This window comes from Bos indicus, chromosome 23, assembly GCF_029378745.1.
Source record: "Bos indicus isolate NIAB-ARS_2022 breed Sahiwal x Tharparkar chromosome 23, NIAB-ARS_B.indTharparkar_mat_pri_1.0, whole genome shotgun sequence".
Lineage (NCBI taxonomy): Eukaryota > Metazoa > Chordata > Mammalia > Artiodactyla > Bovidae > Bos > Bos indicus.
In genome coordinates this window covers 1,770,568-1,789,886 of record NC_091782.1, presented here as the reverse complement: position 1 = coordinate 1,789,886, position 19,319 = coordinate 1,770,568, and the positions used below count along the sequence as shown (strand labels likewise).

Sequence of the window (19,319 nt, the reverse complement as noted above, 5' to 3'; positions counted from 1 at the left end):
CAATAACCTCATATATGCAGATGACACCACCTTTATGGCAGAAAGTGAAGAGGAACTAAATAGTCTCCTGATGAAAGTTAAAGAGAAAAGTGAAAGGGCTTACTTAAAAGTCAACATTCAAGAAAGTAAGATCATAGCATTAAATTCCATCACTTAATGGCAAATAGATGGGGAAACAATGGAAGCAGTGACAGACTTTATTTTCTTGGACTCCAAAATCACTGCAGATGGTGACTGCATCCATGAAATTAAAAGATGCTTGCTCCTTGGAAGAAAAGCTATGACCAACCTAGACAGCATTTAAAAAGCAGAAAAATTATTTTGCCAACAAAGGTTCCTATAGTCAAAACTATGGTTTTTCCAGTAGTCATGTATGGATGTGAGAGTTGGACCATAAAGAAGGCTGAACACCAAAGAATTGATGCTTTTGAAGTGTGGTGTTGGAGAAGATTCTCGTGAGTCCCTTGGATTGCAAGGAGATCAAACCAATCAATTTTAAAAGAAATCAATCCTGAATATTCATTGGAAGGACTGATGCTGAGGCGGAAACTCCAATACTTTTGCCACCTGATGTGAAGAACTGACTCATTGGATAAGACCCTGACTCTGGGAAAGATTGAAGGCAGGAGGAGAAGGCAGAGGACAACATGGTTGGATGACATCACCGACTCAATGGACGTGAGTCTGAGAAAGGTTCAGGAGTTGGGAAAGCTGGTGTGCTGTAGTCCACAGAATTGCAAAGAGTTGGAAATGACTGGGTGATTGAACAACAAATAATATATTGAGTGCTGAGAGAAGGGGAAAAATGCAGCTAATTTCCATGGAAAAGTAAATTTTGTTCTGGAAAAGATGTCAAAATGGAAATTATTTATAAGAATCTATTTGCAGATAGGTCACATTCTCTAATGTAAGCATAAAGTTGATCCTATTGGCAGTCTTAACCTTCAGTGTTGGAAATAATAGGAGATGACTGCCAAAGGAAGACCTGGGAAGAGCTATGAGAATTATCAGGTAACATTACAGTAACATGATGTTGAAGGAAGCTGTGAAGTCTTGAGCTATTTGATGAAGGGTCTGTAATGTCTCTGTCCCACCAGTGTTTGGTTAATGCCCTGGATGACACTGAGAAAGGTTGTGGTTGGTGGCAAGAACTGATTCATAAACCTGTGTGTTTTACCCATTAATCTACACACTAGATTCAAGAGCTTTATAAATAGCACTTGTATGAAGCTTTATTGAATTTAACAGATGGGCTTGATGATCATGTCAATGGATTAAAAATAAGGGAACTAACAATTTTTGATTTGAAGGTGGGGATTGGGCTGAAAATGTGTCTTTACTTAACAGTTATCTCTGAAAATACAGTGTAAATGCACAATATAACAAAGTTTCAGGGTAAATGCTGAAGAAACAAATATTAAGAGAACCCACTTAAGCACTAAGAATAGTTAGATAGTTATGAATCATTCATATTAATACATTAAATCCCTTTATCCTTTCATCTGAAATATTATTTTATAAGTTTTACTTCTCTTCAATTCAGAAAATAGTCAGTAAAGCTTTAGTTGAAATTCATAGTCATCTGTGTTTTCTACTTTTATACCCAAAAATCTACAGCTTAAAAACATTGGAATACACACAGGGTATAAACCAAATGAATTGAAAACTGTGAATGTGAAAGCTTTAATCTTATGAGGCCACAATAATCTCTGGTGTATCTGTAGAGTGTTTAATCATCTCTGATATATTTTTTAATATCCTACCAAAGTACATAGTTTGAAAAGTTAAGTAAATGTTGCTCTTTAACAAATTTCATTCTCTATTCCTCCCAAATTTACAGGTCTAATTGGTTTGATTATATGAACACAAACCTATAGAACAGATCTCATTTTTGTTACTGCCAATGTCTCTATTCACAATAATTGAATGTCTAAAAACTTGTTTATAAGCTTGGTTAGTCTCACTGACCTGTGAACAGGTTTATCCTAGCATCAGTGCAGTTTCTCTGGCCACAGGAACATGAGCACCGAGTGCTGGATGAGAAGCACTATGGGAATGGCAGTTTCATCATGACACTGGTGGGCTCACTAAGAACTTACTTCAAAAATTAGCTTGATTATAATGAAGCTTTCCCCAGAAACTAAATTTTATCTTACTTTTTTTCTATTGTTTTAATTTCCATTTAATTAGTTGTCTTCAGTTCAGTTCTGTTCAGTCGCTCAGTCATGTCCGACTCTCTGAGACCCCATGAATCGCAGCACGCCAGGCCTCCCTGTCCATCACCAACTCCTGGAGTTCACTCAGACTCACGTCCATCGAGTCAGTGATGCCATCCAGCCATCTCATCCTCTGTCATCCCCTTCTCCTCCCGCCCCCAATCCCTCCCAGCATCAGAGTCTTTTCCAATGAGTCAACTCTTCACATGAGGTGGCCAAAGTACTGGAGTTTCAGCTTTAGCATCATCCCTTCCAAAGAAATCCCAGGGCTGATCTCCTTCAGAATGGACTGGTTGGATCTCCTTGCAGTCCAAGAGACTCTCAAGAGTCTTCTCCAACACCACAGTTCAAAAGCATCAACTCTTCAGCGCTCAGCCTTCTTCACAGTCCAACTCTCACATCCATACATGACCACAGGAGAAACCATAGCCTTGACTAGATGGACCTTTGTTGGCAAAGTAATGTCTCTACTTTTGAATATGCTATCTAGGTTGGTCATAACTTTCCTTCCAAGGAGTAAGCGTCTTTTAATTTCATGGCTGCAGTCGCCATCTGAGGTGATTTTGGAGCCCCCCAAAATAAAGTCTGACACTCTTTCCACTATTTCCCCATCCATTTCCCATGAAGTGATGGGACTAGATGCCATGATCTTCGTTTCCTGAATGTTGAACTTTAAGCCAACTTTTTCACTCTCCACTTTCACTTTCATCAAGAGGCTTTTTAGTTCCTCTTCATGTTCTGCCATAAGGGTGGTGTCATCTGCATATCTGACGTTATTCATATTTCTCCCAGCAATCTTGATTCCAGCTTGTGTTTCTTCCAGTGCAGCGTTTCTCATGATGTACTCTGCATATAAGTTAAATAAGCAGGGTGATAATATACAGCCTTGACGTACTCCTTTTCCTATTTTGAACCAGTCTGTTGTTCCATATCCAGTTCTAATTGTTGCTTCCTGACCTGCATACAGATTTCTCAAGAGGCAGGTCAGGTGGTCTGGTATTACCCTCTCTTTCAGAATTTTCCACAGTTTATTGTGATCCACAGAGTCAAAGGCTCTGGCATACTCAGTAAAACAGAAATAGATGTTTTTCTGGAACTCTCTTGTTTTTTCCATGATCCAGTGGATGTTGGCAATTTGATCTCTGGTTCCTCTGCCTTTTCTATTTTTTTTTTTATTTTATTAAATTTTAAACTTTACATAATTGTATTAGTTTTGCCAAATACCTCTGCCTTTTCTAAAACCAGCTTGAATGCCAAGAAGTTCACGGTTCACATATTTCTGAAGCCTGGCTTGCAGAATTTTGAGCATTACTTTACTAGTGTGTGAGATTAGTGCAATTGTCCAGTAGTTTGAGCATTCTGGTATTTTTCCTGTCAGAAATTTTATGTACTTTTTCTATATATGTATTAGTGTCTAAGTCATGATGTCAAAAAGCCAAAATGTTGTATATAATTTTTTTTTAATGAATAGACAAGGATTAATGCATTAATGCAGGTAATGTGTTCTATCATGATTTTACATATATACCAGCTACTAGGAAAATTATATCTGCTCTAACCACTGGAGTAATAAAGTTTCAAGTTTCAAATCACCAATAATTATCCTAATTTTAATTAACACTTCTCTAGTTGTAATTGTGTTTGCCAGCTTTGATTGCTACATTTTCTAAAATATAAGGTGGAATAATAATGTCCATTCAAAGTAAATGATCATATTGTGCTTGAATTCATTTGTCCACTTTTAACTTGTATGTAACATATTTAAACAACATGATAAATTAAAATAAATATAATGCAATATAACTTTCTGAAATAATGAAAAGGAAGGAATAGAGCCAATAACATAGCTTACTGTCTCTAACCAAATCATATATGTATTTAAAAATGATTGAAAAAAAGCATAACATTGTAGAAATTACAAATGCATCAGTTACAATATTTTTAAACTTTTAATTTGAATTTTAATCAGGCCTGCTGTGATTCATGGGGTCACAAAGAGTCGGACATGACTGAGTGACTGAACTGAACTGAACTGATTTTTCTTTTTATTAATGAATTATATTTGTCTTAAATGTTTTATTAGTTTCAGTTTATGTGTAGTATAGTCATTCAATATCTCTATAGATTATGTATACCTGTGGCAAATTCATTTTGATATTTGACAAAACTAATACAATTTGTAAAGTTTAAAAATGAAATAAAATTTAATAAAAAATAAAAATAAAAAAATAAAGTTGCTATAAAATATTGACTGTATTCCCTGTGCTGAGCACTACATCCTTGTAACTGACATGTTATATACTTATTTTACACCTGTTTGCACTTTTTAATCCCCTTCACTGATTTTGCACAAGCCTCTACTCTTCTGCCTGCTGGTAACCACTAGTTTGTCCTTTGTATCTGTGAGTCCATTCATTTATTGCTATGTTTGCCTTTTTTTTAGAGTCAACATATAAATGAAGACCTACAGTATTTGTCCTTCACTTTCTGACTGACTTAGTATGATAATCTCTAGTGGCATCTGTGTTGCTGCAAATTTTATTCTTTATTGTGACTGAGTATTATTGCATTGTGTACATGTACCACATCTTTTTTATCCACTCATCTGTTTATGGACATTTAGGTTGCTTCCATTGGAGAAGGCAATGACACCCCACTCCAGTACTCCTGCCTGGAAATCCTGTGGATGGAGGAGCCTGGTAGGCTGCAGTCCATGGGGTCCCTGAGTGTCCGGCACGACTTGAGCGACTTCACTTTCACTTTTCACTTTCATGCATTGGAGAAGGAAATGGCAACCCACTCCAGTGTTCTCGCCTGGAGAATCCCAGGAACGGGGGAGCCTGGTGGGCTGCCATCTATGGGGTCACATAGAGTCAGACACGACTGAAGTGACTTAGCAGCAGCAGCAGCAGCAGCAGCAGGTTGCTTCCATGTCCTGGCTATTGTAACTATCGGTTCTTTTGTTCTTTTTCTTCTTTGCTGTTTCCATTGCTACTGATATAAGTAGACAGCATTTCTAAAGCATATGCAAAGTTTTCTAAAGATTTTTTTGCCAAATGTTTTATTATTTTGAATTCTTTTATTTAATCATTTATTCATCAACAAATATTTTCTGAATACCTGTTTATCTTCAATGAATTTCTTTAATTGCCAATTCTATTATTTGGGATATGGGCTAAGCTTCTCTTATAAGAAGATCCACAATTCAGTTGCCCATACAAGAGAAACACTTATCTCCTTCACACACACTAAAGCATGGCAAGTAGGTGGGCTTTGCTTCATGACACCATTCAGGGTTCCAGGCAAATGGAATGCCACCTGTCTTAATTCAGGCTGCTCTACATGATACCATAGATTGGGGGTTTTATAAACAATAGATATTTATTTATTTTTTTCAGTTCTGGAGGCAATAAGTCCTAGATCAGAATATCAGCATGGTTGGGTTCTGATGAAGCCTTCTGGGTTGCAGACTGCTGTATCTTTGTATCCTCATATGGAGGAAAGAGAGCAAGAGAGCTCTCTGGGGCTTCACCTTTTTAAAGGCACTAATCTCATTAATAGGGCTCCACCCTCATAATCTAATTTAATACCCAAAAGTCTCACCTCCTAATACCACCACAATAGGGATTGAGATTTGAACAAATAAATTTCTTCTTTTCACAGCTATTTGTAAGCCTTCCCCAGACAGCCATTTTGCTTTTTTGCATTTCTTTTCTATGGGAATGGTCTTGACCCCTGTCTCTTGTACAATGTCACAAACCTCCATCCATAGTTCATCAGGCACTCTGTCTATCAGATCTAGTCCCTTAAATCTATTTCTCATTTCCACTGTATAATCATAAGGGATTTGATTTAGGTCATACCTGAATGGTCTAGTAGTTTTCACTACTTTCTTCAATTTAAGTCTGAATTTGGCATAAGGAGTTCATGATATGAGATACAGTCAGCTCCTGGTCTTGTTTTTGCTGACTGTATAGAGCTTCTCCATCTTTGGCTGCAGAGAATATAATCGATCTGATTTCGGTGTTGACCATCTGGTGATGTCCATGTGTAGAGTCTTCTCTTGTGTTCTTGGAAGTGGTTGCTTGCTATGACCAGGGTGTTCCCTTAGAAAAACTCTATTAGCCTTTGCCCTGCTTCATTCTGTACTCCAAGGCCAAATTTGCCTCTTACTCCAGGTGTTTCTTGACTTCATGCTTTTGCATTCCAGTCCCCTATAATGAAAAGGACATCTTTTTTGAGTGTTAGTTCTAAAAGGTCTTGTAGGTCTTCATAGAACCGTTCAACTTCAGCTTCTTCAGCCTTTCTGGTTGGGGAATAGGCTTGAATTACCATGATATTGAATGGTTTGCCTTGGAAACGAACAGAGATCATTCTGTCATTTCTGAGATTGCATCTAAGTACTGCATTTTGGACTCTTTAGTTGACCATGATGGCCACTCCATTTCCTCTAAGGGATTCCTGCCCACAGTAGTAGATATAATGGTCATCTGAGTTAAATTCACCCATTCCAGTCCATTTTAGTTTGCTGATTCCTAGAATGTTGATGTTCACTCTTGCCATCTCCTGTTTGACTTCTTCCAATTTGCCTTAATTCATGGACCTGACATTCCAGGTTCCTATGCAATATTGCTCTTTACAGCATCAGACCTTGCTTCTATCACCAGTCACATCCACAGCTGGGTATTATTTTTGCCTGGCTCCATCCCTTCATTCTTTCTGGAGATATTTCTCCACTGATCTCCAGTAGCATATTGGGCACCTACCGACCGGGGGATTTCCTTTTTCAGTATCCTATCATTTTGCCTTTTCATACTGTTCATGGGGTTCTCAAGGCAAGAATACTGAAGTGGTTTGTCATTCCCTTCTCCAGTGGACCACATCCCGTCAGACCTCTCCACCATTGCCCACCCATCTTGGGTGGCCCCACACAACATGGCTTGGTTTCACTGAGTTAAACAAGGCTGTGGTCCGTGTGATATGCTTGACTAGTTTTCTGTGATTAAGGTTTCATTGTGTCTGCCCTCTGATGCCCTCTCCCAACACCTACCATCTTACTTGGGTTTCTCTTACCTTGGACGTGGAGTATCGCTTCATGGCTGCTCCTTACCTTGGACAAGGGGTATCCCCTTACGGCCACCCCTCCTGACCTTGAACGTGGAGTAGCTCCTCTCGGCCCTCCTGTGCCTGTGCTGCCACCGCTCTTAACAAATCTCTATTCACTTTTATTTTTTCTGGAAAAATGGCACATTCTTATTTGAGTTCATAACTTCTTTAAACATTTTTTTAAAGCAGCAAGGATTACCAATAATTGGGCTTTTTCTGGTTTTTCCTCATAATGCTATAATACATATGCTTATAGCCTGCCATTTAGGTTTTACTGGTGATAGTATAAAATGAGCCATCAGCTTTCTATCAAACAGTACTTTTTTCTTACACATTCTGCTCTTCCAGTGAACTAATAGTCTATATTTGAGATTTTTTTTTTTTTTTTGTCATAACAATCCCTGAGGTAGGCAGTGATTTAGAGTAAGTCTGCTTCTATGTAATAATTTAGAGACAAGTTCCTTATATGCTGCAGTGAAAGACTTCCTAGGTATTAACTTTATTTCCATGGTAAATGCTAGATCATATTTTTTAGTGCATTCTACCATCTGAGGAGGTGACTGCACAGTAACAAGATGAGGAGCTTGCTCTTCATTTGGAAATGACCTCAAAGTTAACACCCTTATTTTCGTGCATATCCCATGTTTCCTGACACAGTCACAAGGGCATTTCTTGCTTCTAGATTGGTTGAGAGTGTATTTCATTCACTGTGTGGCCATTTGTTCATGTAAAATATTTTCTTATGGAAGCAATGAGAAGTAATATTTGGATAAGTAAAAGCATGAACTCTGTAAGAGTCCATTATGATTGTTATCTATTATTCTCCCATTATTTTGCATTATCCATTATTTTCAACTTCCCAGCTGGTGCTAATGGTAAAGAACCCATCTGCCAATAGGAGACATAAGAGACATAGGTTTGATCCCTGGGTTTGGAAGATCCCCTGGAATAAGGCATGGTAACCCTTTCCACTATTCTTGCAAGGTGAATCCCATGGACAGAGGGATGGAACAAAGGTCTGAGTTTTGAAAGTTAAAATTCCCTCTTTGTGTAAATATGTCATTTATGTTAGACAATAACTCAGCTTCTTGTCATGGTCTCTCTTAGTCATGTTCCTTTTCCATTCTTAGCTTGGTCAATTAAAATTAAACTGAAATCCATTCAAAAACAAATTACCACCGCTAGATAGTCATGACTGCCACTTCTTGATAATCCTGGAAATCAGTGTAAACTCTCAGGACTTTGCTACACATATATGTGGGTTCTCAATTGGGTTGCATCATTTCTAAGAAGATAAACATCCAGCCACCAGCCTTAGATTTCTACAATCTCAAGTCTTAGAAGTATGCAGAGAAAACTTATTACTGTAAGTTTTTTTTTTTTCCTTAGAGAGTCTGTATATAATTATCCTGCCAATGAAGATGAAGTTATCTTTCTCTTTTCCAGCTACATTACACTAAAATGAATTATTCCATATCAATTGCTTCCCAGAAATATAAAATTGACAGAACTTCCATCTATCTTTCTTTTCACCTCTAATATATAGACATTTCTTTTTCCCTTCTCATTCCTTACTATTGATGAAGTCTCAAGTATTTTATAAAATTAGGCCTATGGGATTGTCTTGAGGGATAAAGACAACCAAATAATTTTAGGTCTTCCTGTCTTCCTTCCAACCTAACCCTTTGGCAATTTATCACACACCTTCCACCCTTATACAATTTGGTATTTGATATTAAGCCCTTTTATTGTTACCCTTTTATATACTTGATAAGAATTCATAATTGTGATAGAATTTATAAATTTATACATAAAATTATATATGTGAATATACATATAAATTTTATGTACATAAGCATAAATTTATTCAGGCAGAAATCTTTAGATGAAGGAGCTGGGGTGAAAAAATATAGTGTACCAAAAATATTGTGGATTTTTAAGTATAATACACATTAATTATCCAAATATTAAGTTAGTTTAAATATTTTCCACTTTTTGTATAGTATTTTTAAAAATTATAACTTGGTTACATTATGCTAAGCATCTAGCAAAATATTAAATGAGAGGAAATAGCTTATATATGTGAGAAACCTATGGACCTATGCTGTGAAAAAGTTGGAGAGGAGTATAATTTCAGTGTATGAAAGTGAAGATGAAATTTATGTATATTTCTTAAGCTAATTGCATTAAAGGTTATACACAACTGACCAGATTGTCATCTTCTGTAGCACTTTTTCTTGGAAATAGACCTTTCATAATTCTTCTCTTGAAGTCCATACTTGTGTTTTAGAGGACATTTGATTTATATAAGTGGAGGATAGAGATTTTTTATAAAGTACTAATGTGGGATGAGAAAATTATAGCACTCATTGTAAATAACCTGTATTGTTCTTACTGAATATTCTTTTTTTTTAATTTTTTATTTTTTTAAAATATTATTTTATTTTTAAACTTTACATAATTGTATTAGTTTTGCCAAATATCAAAATGAATCCGCCACAGGTTACTGAATATTCTTGTTAGAATTGTATTATTCAGTGAATATTATTCTATTATTATTTATGTTCAAATATGTGTTTTATGTCTAGAGACTCTTGGGATATTACCTTAGTACACATTTTGATTTCAAATTCCATATAAGTTTTAGGGTTGATTCCTCCCAAATACAGTAACATTGATTACTGTCTAAATCTATTGCAGTGTTCCTGAATACTATGACTATGGTCATGGAGTAAGTGAGGATGCCTATGACAGCTACGGTAAGACCTTTTCTTTACTAAAACTGAAATCAAAACATTCATCAGTCACTGACAACTCAGAAATTACTTCTATCTTTCTAACCCCAGTTTTTTTTAGAAGTCCAGGTCACACTAATTTATGTAATTACAGGATGAGATTTTACCTAAAGAGCCAGAAAATTGGACAGATTAATTTTTATCAAAATTCCAAAAGCAATTAACCACAATCATAGATAATTTTCAACAGCAACAATGAACATTCTGGATAGTGTCTTTCTTAAATGTTTCACTGTTTCCATTGTCTGACTCATTGATATGACAACAATGTTTTGTCTTTCTGTTACCATAAAGTTCATTAGAATAATACATGGTTAAAAGATTTATAAACTTTTAAGGACAGAAATTGTAACTTTCAAGTTATTTTTATTGCATGTAGTTCCTGAAAGTGCCAAATAATGATTGATTAATAAGAATTAATAGTAAGCGTATCAGTCTATAAATTAATTTCAAAACTACATAATTTAATTTAAAACCCATTTGAAGTTAATTGTACTTCAACTCAGTAATATTATTGAGTGCCTATGATATATCAATACAGTTCATTACTTTAGAAGTATAGTTTATGGTTCCTGAAAATATATATGCAGTATCACCAGTTGACTGCCTTGAAAAAATAGCATTCACTTAAATACTCCCAGTCTTAGATTTTTATTAAAATAATATGAAGACCAATCTGTTCCTCTTTATGAGAAGCAGTAAAAGAAATGATGAATGTGGCCTGTGTTTGGGGCTCCATGTAATGAAGGTGTAGTACTCCATTGGGACAGGGAAGGAAGTGTTCAGACATTGGGAGAAAGTGCACCCTCCTCAGAACAGAGGCATCAAATCAACTCACTTCTCTGGTGACTATCATAAGGTCAATTCAGAAACAGGAGCCACCATCATAATGATTTCTATCCAAAAATTGAGTTTGTCCTTTGAGCACAAAGATATTGTCAGGCTTTAGGAATATGATGGTGTACACAATAGACATTGTCCCTCCCTGGTTCTTACTGTCTACTTTTGAGAAACGTATTCCTACATTTAAAAATTGTGCCAGACTATAAATCATGGGATGAAGTAGAAGACCAGAAATCATTACTCATGCAACAAATACTTAATTAATGGCTAACACATGCACGCCATTGACCTCAATCCTGGAGATACTTCAGTGAACAATCTTTTAAAGCTTACATTCTAAGTAGAAGATACATTATTATTTATGGGTCACTTTTTCAAATGGAATTTTTATTTATAAAATACAGTAATTGCTTTTCACATGTGGCACATAAATTTGAGGAAGAATCATCACCTGTGAGATTTAGTTTACAAAATTATATGCTCTGAAGAAAATGGCAAGGATGAAATTGATGATATGTGACTGCATATTTGGTAACAGGATGGGAGTTTATTTAGATTGTATTACTTTTTCTATCAATATTTTCTTTCTGTAAGCATTGCATTTTATTCTCATATTTCTTTATTCTCATTTTATTTTTTATTGCAGTATAGTTGATCTACAATGTTTTATTAATTTCAGGTGTAGAGCAAAGTGGATCAGTTACACATACACATATATCCACTCTTTTTTTTAAAGATTCTTTGCCCATGCAGGCTATCTATTTCTATTTCTCAGTTATTTACATTTAAAATGTTAATACATGTAAATAAGGCAATAGGGAAAATGTGTGAATATAAATAATTACTTCTCAGACCTTCTGATGGAGCTGCAGGAGCCATCGTCAGGAGGTCTGGGCTCACTTCTGAAACCTATTCTGTTCTTTCATGTTTGTTTAGCTCTTCTGCTGCAGCCAAGTCTAGAGATAGACTTTATCATTTTATAAGCCACCCTGCTCATAAACACTAGATTTCATTCTGAATAAATTAGAATTTACCAACAAGCGATTCTCTGCATACAGAAAGCAATTGATAATAATAATAATAAAATACTTCTTAAGTGATGAGGAAAATGTAGAAAATTGTTTGGCTTATCTGGACACACTAAGAAAGATTTGAGTCAGGAATTTGTATATAATAACTTTTATTACCTAATATTTCAGCCAAATTGGCCATATTCTTAATGTTGAAAGATTAAACACATTTATGGCCAAAAGAAGACTTCTCTTTAGGATCTTGACTTTTTCTTTGGCCACCAACTTCTTTTGCCATTTTCTGACATTGTTGAGCAAATGTTAGTTCAAAAATACACTTCACATTCAAGATAATTTGACTCGCTGTTTGTAAATGTTGATGTATCAACCCTTTATGCATGCTGACTTAGGAAGTGTTTCTTGATTTTCATGTCAGAAGGGTAATTATTCTGACAGAATTTGTTTCTTTTGTTGGAGTCTGGAGATAACATTCCAGAGACAGTAACCAATGCACTGCAATGCTTTTCCATGATTTAGTTCATAGAAAACAATGAAGTACAGAAAGGAGGCTACTCACAAATCAGGATTCCAGCATCTCAGTGCCCCTTCCACCATCCCATTATCCACTCACTATAACCCATCTCTGCTGCACTGGGCCACAGAATGCAGTTTGGAACTATGAACAAAAGTGCCTGTGTTTTACACATTGCACATGTGAAATTAATTACATATTATTAGAAAAATTTTGCCACAGATGTTAAGAAGTGTAAGTAGATACATAGGTATGACTAACCTAAAAATAAGTTATTTTTATTACTCTAAAAATAATATGTATACACTATAGAAAATTTAGGTTAAAAAAGGAAACTTAAATTATACTCATTTATTTATTCATTCTTTACTGTTTGTTATATGTTTCACTGATTTTTAAATCCATCATGATACATATCTTATTTAAAAATAAAACAAAATATAGACTGCTTTCTAAAGCTTCTTATAAGATTTTCCTATCATAAAAGTTTTAGTTCTGCATTTGACAAAATGTAAAATTTAATATATATTCATATGTACTGTTATAATTATCTATGAACATATAGATTTGAAACAGGATGCTCCTTTTGTATAACCAGGAAATAAAGAAACTGCTTCCCATATGAGTCGGTTGGTAAAGAATCTGCCTGCAATGCAGGACACCCGGGTTTGATGACTGGGTGGGAAGATCCCCTGGCAACCCACTCAAGTATACTTGTCTGGAGAATTCCATGGATAGAGGAGCCCAGCGGGCTACAGTTCATGGGGTCACAAAGAGTCAGACATGAGTGATTAAGTTCAGTTCAGTTCAATTCAGTTGCTCAGTCGTGTCCAACTCATTGCGACGCCATGAACCTCCCTGTCCTTGAACCTCCCAGCACGCCAGGCCTCCCTGTCCATCACCAACTCCCAGAGTCCACCCAAACCCACATTCATCGAGTCAGTGATGCCATCCAACCATCTCATCCTCTCTTGTCCCCTTCTCCTCCTGCCCTCAATCTTTCCCAGCATCAGGGTCTTTTCAAATGAGTCAGCTCTTCGCATCAGGTGGCCAAAGTATTGGAGTTTCAGCTTCAGCATAAGTCCTTCCAATGAACACCCAGGACTGATCTCCTTTAGGATGCACTGGTTGGATTTCCTTGCAGTCCAAGGGACACTCAAGAGTCTTCTCCAACACCACAGTTCAAAAGCATCAATACTTCCGTGCTCAGCTTTCTTTATAATCCAACTCTCACATCCATATATGACCACTGGAAAAACGATAGCCTTTACTAGATGGACCTTTGTTGGCAAAGTAATGTCTCTGCTTTTTAATATGCTGTCTAGGTTGGTTATAACTTTCCTTCCAAGGAGTAAGCATCTTTTAATTTCATGGCTGCAATCACCATCCAGAGTGATTTTGGAGCCTAGAAAAATAAAGTCAGCCACTGTTTCCATTGTTTCCCCATCTATTTCCCATGAAGTGATGGGACCAGATGCAATGATCTTAGTTTTCTGAATGTTGAGCTTTAAGCCAACTTTTTCACTCTCCTCTTTCACTTTCACTTTTTTGTTCTTCTTTACTTTCTGCCATAAGAGTGGTGACATCTGCATATCTTAGGTTATTGATATTCCTCCCAGGAATCTTGATTCCAGCTTGTGCTTCCTCCAGCCCAGGATTTCTCATGATGTACTCTGCATATAAGTTAAATAAGCAGGGTGGCAATATACAGCCTTGACATACTCATTTTCCTATTTGGCACCAGTCTGTTGTTCCATGTCCAGTTCTAACTGTTGTTTCCTGACCTGCATACAGGTTTCTCAAGAGGCAGGTCAGGGGGTCTGGTATTCCCATCTCTCAGAATTTTCCACAGTTTATTGTGATCCACACAGTCAAAGGCTCTGGCATACTCAGTAAAGCAGAAATACATGTTTTTCTGGAACTCTCTTGCTTTTTCCATGATCCAGTGAATGTTGGCAATTTGATCTCTGGTTCCTCTGCCTTTTCTAAAACCAACCTGAACATGTGGAAGTTCATGGTTCATGTATTGCTGAAGCCTGGCTTGGAGAATTTTAAGCATTACTTTACTAGCATGTGAAATGAGTGCAATTGTGTGGTAGTTTGAGCATTCTTTGGCATTGCCTTTCTTTGGGATTGGAATGAAACTGACTTTTCCAGTCCTGTGGCCACTGCTGAGTTTTCCAAATTTGCTGGCATATTGAGTGCAGCACTTTCACAGCATTGTCTTTCAGGATTTGAAGTAGCTCAACTGGAATTCCATCACTTCCACTAGCTTTGTTTGTAGTGATGGTTCCTACGGCCCACTTGACTTCACATTCCAGGATGTCTGGCTCTAGGAGAGTGATCACACCATTGTGATTATCTGGGTCTTAAGATCTTTTTTGTACAGTTCTTCCGTGGATTCTTGCCATGTCTTCTTAATATCTTCTGCTTCTGTTAGGTCCCTACCATTTCTGTCCTTAGTGAGCCCATCTTTGCATGAAATGTTCCCTTGGTATCTCTAATATCCTTGATGAGATCTCTAGTCTTTCCCATTCTATTGTTTTCCTCTGTTTCTTTGCATTGATCACTGAGGAAGGCTGTCTTATCTTTCCTTGCTCTTCTTTTGAACTCTGCATTCAAATGGGTATATCTTTCCTTTTCTCCTTTGCTTTTTGCTTCTCTTCCTTTCGCAGCTATTTGTAAGCCTTCCCCAGACAGCCATTTTGCTTTTTTGCAGTTCTTTTTTTGCAAATGGTCTTGATTCCTGCCTCCTGTACAATATCACAAACTTCCATCCATAGTTCATCAGGCACTCTGTCTATCACATCTAGTCCCTTAAATCTATTTCTCACTTCTGCTGTATAGTCATAAGGGATTTGATTTAGGTCATACCTGAATGGTATAGTGGTTTTGTCCACTTCTTCAATTTCAGTCTGAATTTGGTAAGGCACTGATGATCCGAGCTACAGTCACCTCTCCTGGTCTTGTTTTTGCTGACTATATAGAGCTTCTCCATCTTTGGCTGCAAAGAATGTAATCAATCTGATTTCAGTGTCAACCATCTGGTGATGTCCATGTGTAGAGTCTTCTCTTTTGTTGTTGAAACAGGGTGTTTGCTATGACCAGCGCATTTTCTTGGCAAAACTCTATTAGCCCTTGCCCTGCTTCATTCCATATTCCAAGGCCAAATTTGCCTGTTACTCCAGGTGTTTCTTGACTTCCTACTTTTGCATTCCAGTCCCCTATAATGAAAAGGACATCTTTTTTGGGTGTTAGTTCTAGAAGGTTTTGTAGGTCTTCATAGAATTGTTCTTTTTAAAGAAACTGTTTGCATGTCAAAGTATATAGTCATGAGATTTATATTTGGGGAGTGTTCATGTTCCCATACCCTATACAGACAATTGAAAAAGGATAGTCAAATGATGAGAAATAGTAAGTGTTGAGCATCATAAATTTGGAGGCTAATTAAATTAATATGCATTAGACTCACTGATTTTAGTATTAGATTATTATGAAAAGTGAGCTTTCAGTTCTGCTTCTTGTTCCATAGGTTGCTCATCTTGCCGTGTCCAAATGGACAGATGATAACATTTAAATATGCATGTGGACACATGATTTGAGGACCCATTCATATAAATTATAGATTGATGCATTTCATTAATTTTCTATACCTCACATGTTACCAAGTATCCACTTATAGCTTATGTGTAATGAACTATGTGCAGTCTTTTAAATTAATAACATCTACTTCGAAGTGTAAACTTTGCATCTCTGTTTATCCACTTATATTTTGAATTACTAATTCCTCTCTGTTACATTTTGGTTGTATCATGGATACAGATCTCTATTTTTATAAAATAAAGAACTCCCAATTCTCAGTTTCCTGGCAACACCTAGACTTGAACAATGGTGTGAGGAGACTCACAACCAGCTGCCCCAGACCCTCCTCTTCATCTCAGGATTGAGTTGCAAGAGAGGAACAGGGAATGCTACCCAGGATGATTGGATCCTGCATTAAAAGATTCATGGATGGAATCTCTTATTCAGGATTCCTTCCAAAATATTTCAAGATTAACCAGTGGAAGCAGAAATCTAGTCACTGAGTATGACACTTCACTCTGAATCTTTACATATCATATTTCATATATCACCAGATTGAAATTGTATTTGTCTCTTTTGGGCTCATATTTCATGTTGAAGTGACAAATATGCTGACTTTTGTGAATATCATGTATCCTTTTAGGCTTCACTGCAATTAAATTATTCAAGATATTTTTCTAAAATTTAATTTGGATATTAAACTATTTTCTTACAATGATGTAAATATTTAATATTTTAAATAAATATTAATATTAAATATACAATTCTATTTAATATAGAAATATAATATTTAATAATCTACTTATATTTAATAACCATCAATGAATTAATTATTATTAAACATTTCATTGATGCTAAATTATTGTCAAATTAATATTTAAATGGTAAATTTATAATAACTTGAACTTATTTTTGGCACATGACTATTTGAATTACAGAAATCACAAAACAGTTTTTACAGTTTTAAAATATTTCCTAGTTTATTAGAGTCTATTATAATTACTTTGGATAAGTCTAAATAGCTCATAATTCAATAAGGGCGCATTTTGAATAGAGACAATGTATCAGCTTGTCTTACGAGTACGTTATGTAATCAATACCCCCTAAACTGAGATTGTTAGCTAAGAATGGCAGTAACATTCTCTTCTCAGAGAAGAGAGCCGTTTGTTAAAATGTATCTAATGTACAAACTGAACAATTAATTATGGATCTATTTCATAGTGGAACTTTAGATGACGGCTGTATGGAAACATGGAGGGTAATACTAACACACTGTCTTGAAATGAATGAAAGCAAAAATTTGTGTGCCCTATTCTAGGACATTTGAGTGCCTCACTTCAAGCTGATTGCAGAACACAAATGCATTCATTTTGTGTCAAGGAGCTGAATGAACCCTGTTTCAATTAAGCTGTGAAAACAGCAAAGGAAAATGAAGCTACTTGGCAAACATACTGCCATGTGATTCATGAGCAATCACTGTTCATTTGCAATATTAAATAAAAATAGAAATTTGAGGAAATTGATTCTACAAATAAAGATGAGTTTTCTTAATATAAGCAAGAATGTATCAGTAATTTTTAAAAGTAATGTATACAAAATATTGTAGGATTTATTAATATTGATGTTATTGAGAAATATTGAGAAAATGTCACTGTGATATATCGAATTTTACTTTTAATACAGATTATTAAACTTTATTTTCTTTTTTTTAAATTTTTTTTAAACTTTATTTTCAACTAAAGAAGAACTAAAGAAATTGTGCTTCTAAAGTATTTTTAAAATCCAGTTGTAAAATTAACTTAAGTATTAGTTGCCCAGTTGTGTTTGACCTTTTCAAGACCTTGGGCTGTAGCCCACCAGGCTCCTCTGTCCACAGAATTCTCTAGGCAAGAATAACAGAGTGAGTAGCCCTTCCCTTCTCCAGGGGGATCTTCCCAACCCAGAGATCAAACCCGGGTCTCCTGCATTATAGGTGGATCCTTTACCATCTGAGCCATCAGAGAATTTAAGGAGAAGCTAGTTTTCTGTCCCTTACTATTTCAGAGGTTGCAATGAAATGGATATCTAAACCAACTATCCTAGTAATAAATGCAGACTATGTTGCCTAGGAAGAAACAGCCAAAATGAGCATGGCATCACTACTTCACTGCTTGCATTACTCATTTTAAGGTAGATATGCTTACAATGGTTTCAATTTTGTTTTGAATCCTGAACTCCTGAATTCAACAGTTTTAGAAACACTGGAACATGTGTTTCAGTATTTTAGATCAGAGATTCTTAACCTTAATTTTACATTTTAAAACCAGCTGGTGAAGTTTGAAAAAAATACCAGTGTCCAGTTACCATCCCAGTAGAGCTTTATCAAAATATTTTAAGTTGAGAAATGGTCCTTGGTTAAGTTTGCTGGGTGGTCTTCCTGGATGTTAAGGTTGATAATAAGTTTTAGGTGGGTATATGGGAGCATTCTGATGTGACTCACAGTCTTAATATGAAGGGTCAAAACTGTGTCAGCCATATACATTCTTGAAGGTAATACAATTTTTATACAGGCTACTTTTAGAACACTGAGTATTTTATAAGTGAACATTGTGTTATGGAACTGGGCATTTTAAAATTTATTTTAATAATGAAAAATCAAATTTAGTCCCTTTTTGAGCAAATTTAGTCCCTTTTTGAAGAAGTATGTTTAAACAGTTAAATTAAAAGTTAATTTTGTCTAAAATTCACTCAGTCAAAAGTCCACCTATAGCAAAGTAATGCTCAAAATTCTCCAAGCGAGGCTTCAACAGTACATGAACTGAGAACCTCAAGATGTTCAAGCTGGATTTAGAAAAGGCACAGGAACTCAGGCCAAGTTCCCAAGATGCACTGGATCAAAGAAAAAGCAAGAGAATTCTATAAAAACATCTAATTCTGCTTTACTGACTATGCTAGCTTCTTGGACTGTGTATATCACAATAACTGTGGAAAATTCTTAGAGAGATGGGAATACCAGATTGCCTCAACTGCCTCCTGAGAAACCTGTATGCAGGTCAAGAAGCAACAGTTAGAACCAGACATGTAACAACACACTGGTTCCAAACTGGGAAAGGAGTAAATCAAGGCTGTATATTGTCACCCTGCTTATTTAACATATACACAGAGCACATCATGTGAAATGCCAGGATGGATGAAGTACAAACTGGAATCAAGATTTCTGTGGAAAATATCAATAACCTCAGATATGCAGATGATA

The 19,319-nt window shown here is 35.9% G+C and overlaps 1 protein-coding gene across 2 annotated transcripts in view; it reads left to right on the top strand.

Annotated features, from left to right (window-relative positions):
• Nucleotides 1-19,319, top strand: part of KHDRBS2 (KH RNA binding domain containing, signal transduction associated 2) — a 699,109-nt gene that overhangs the window by 656,539 nt on the left and 23,251 nt on the right. For both annotated transcript variants that reach the window (XM_070777723.1, XM_070777722.1), the window contains exon 8: nucleotides 10,023-10,081. In XM_070777723.1, the coding sequence (XP_070633824.1) occupies nucleotides 10,023-10,081 (59 nt within the window). The remainder of the gene's footprint in view (nucleotides 1-10,022; nucleotides 10,082-19,319) is intronic.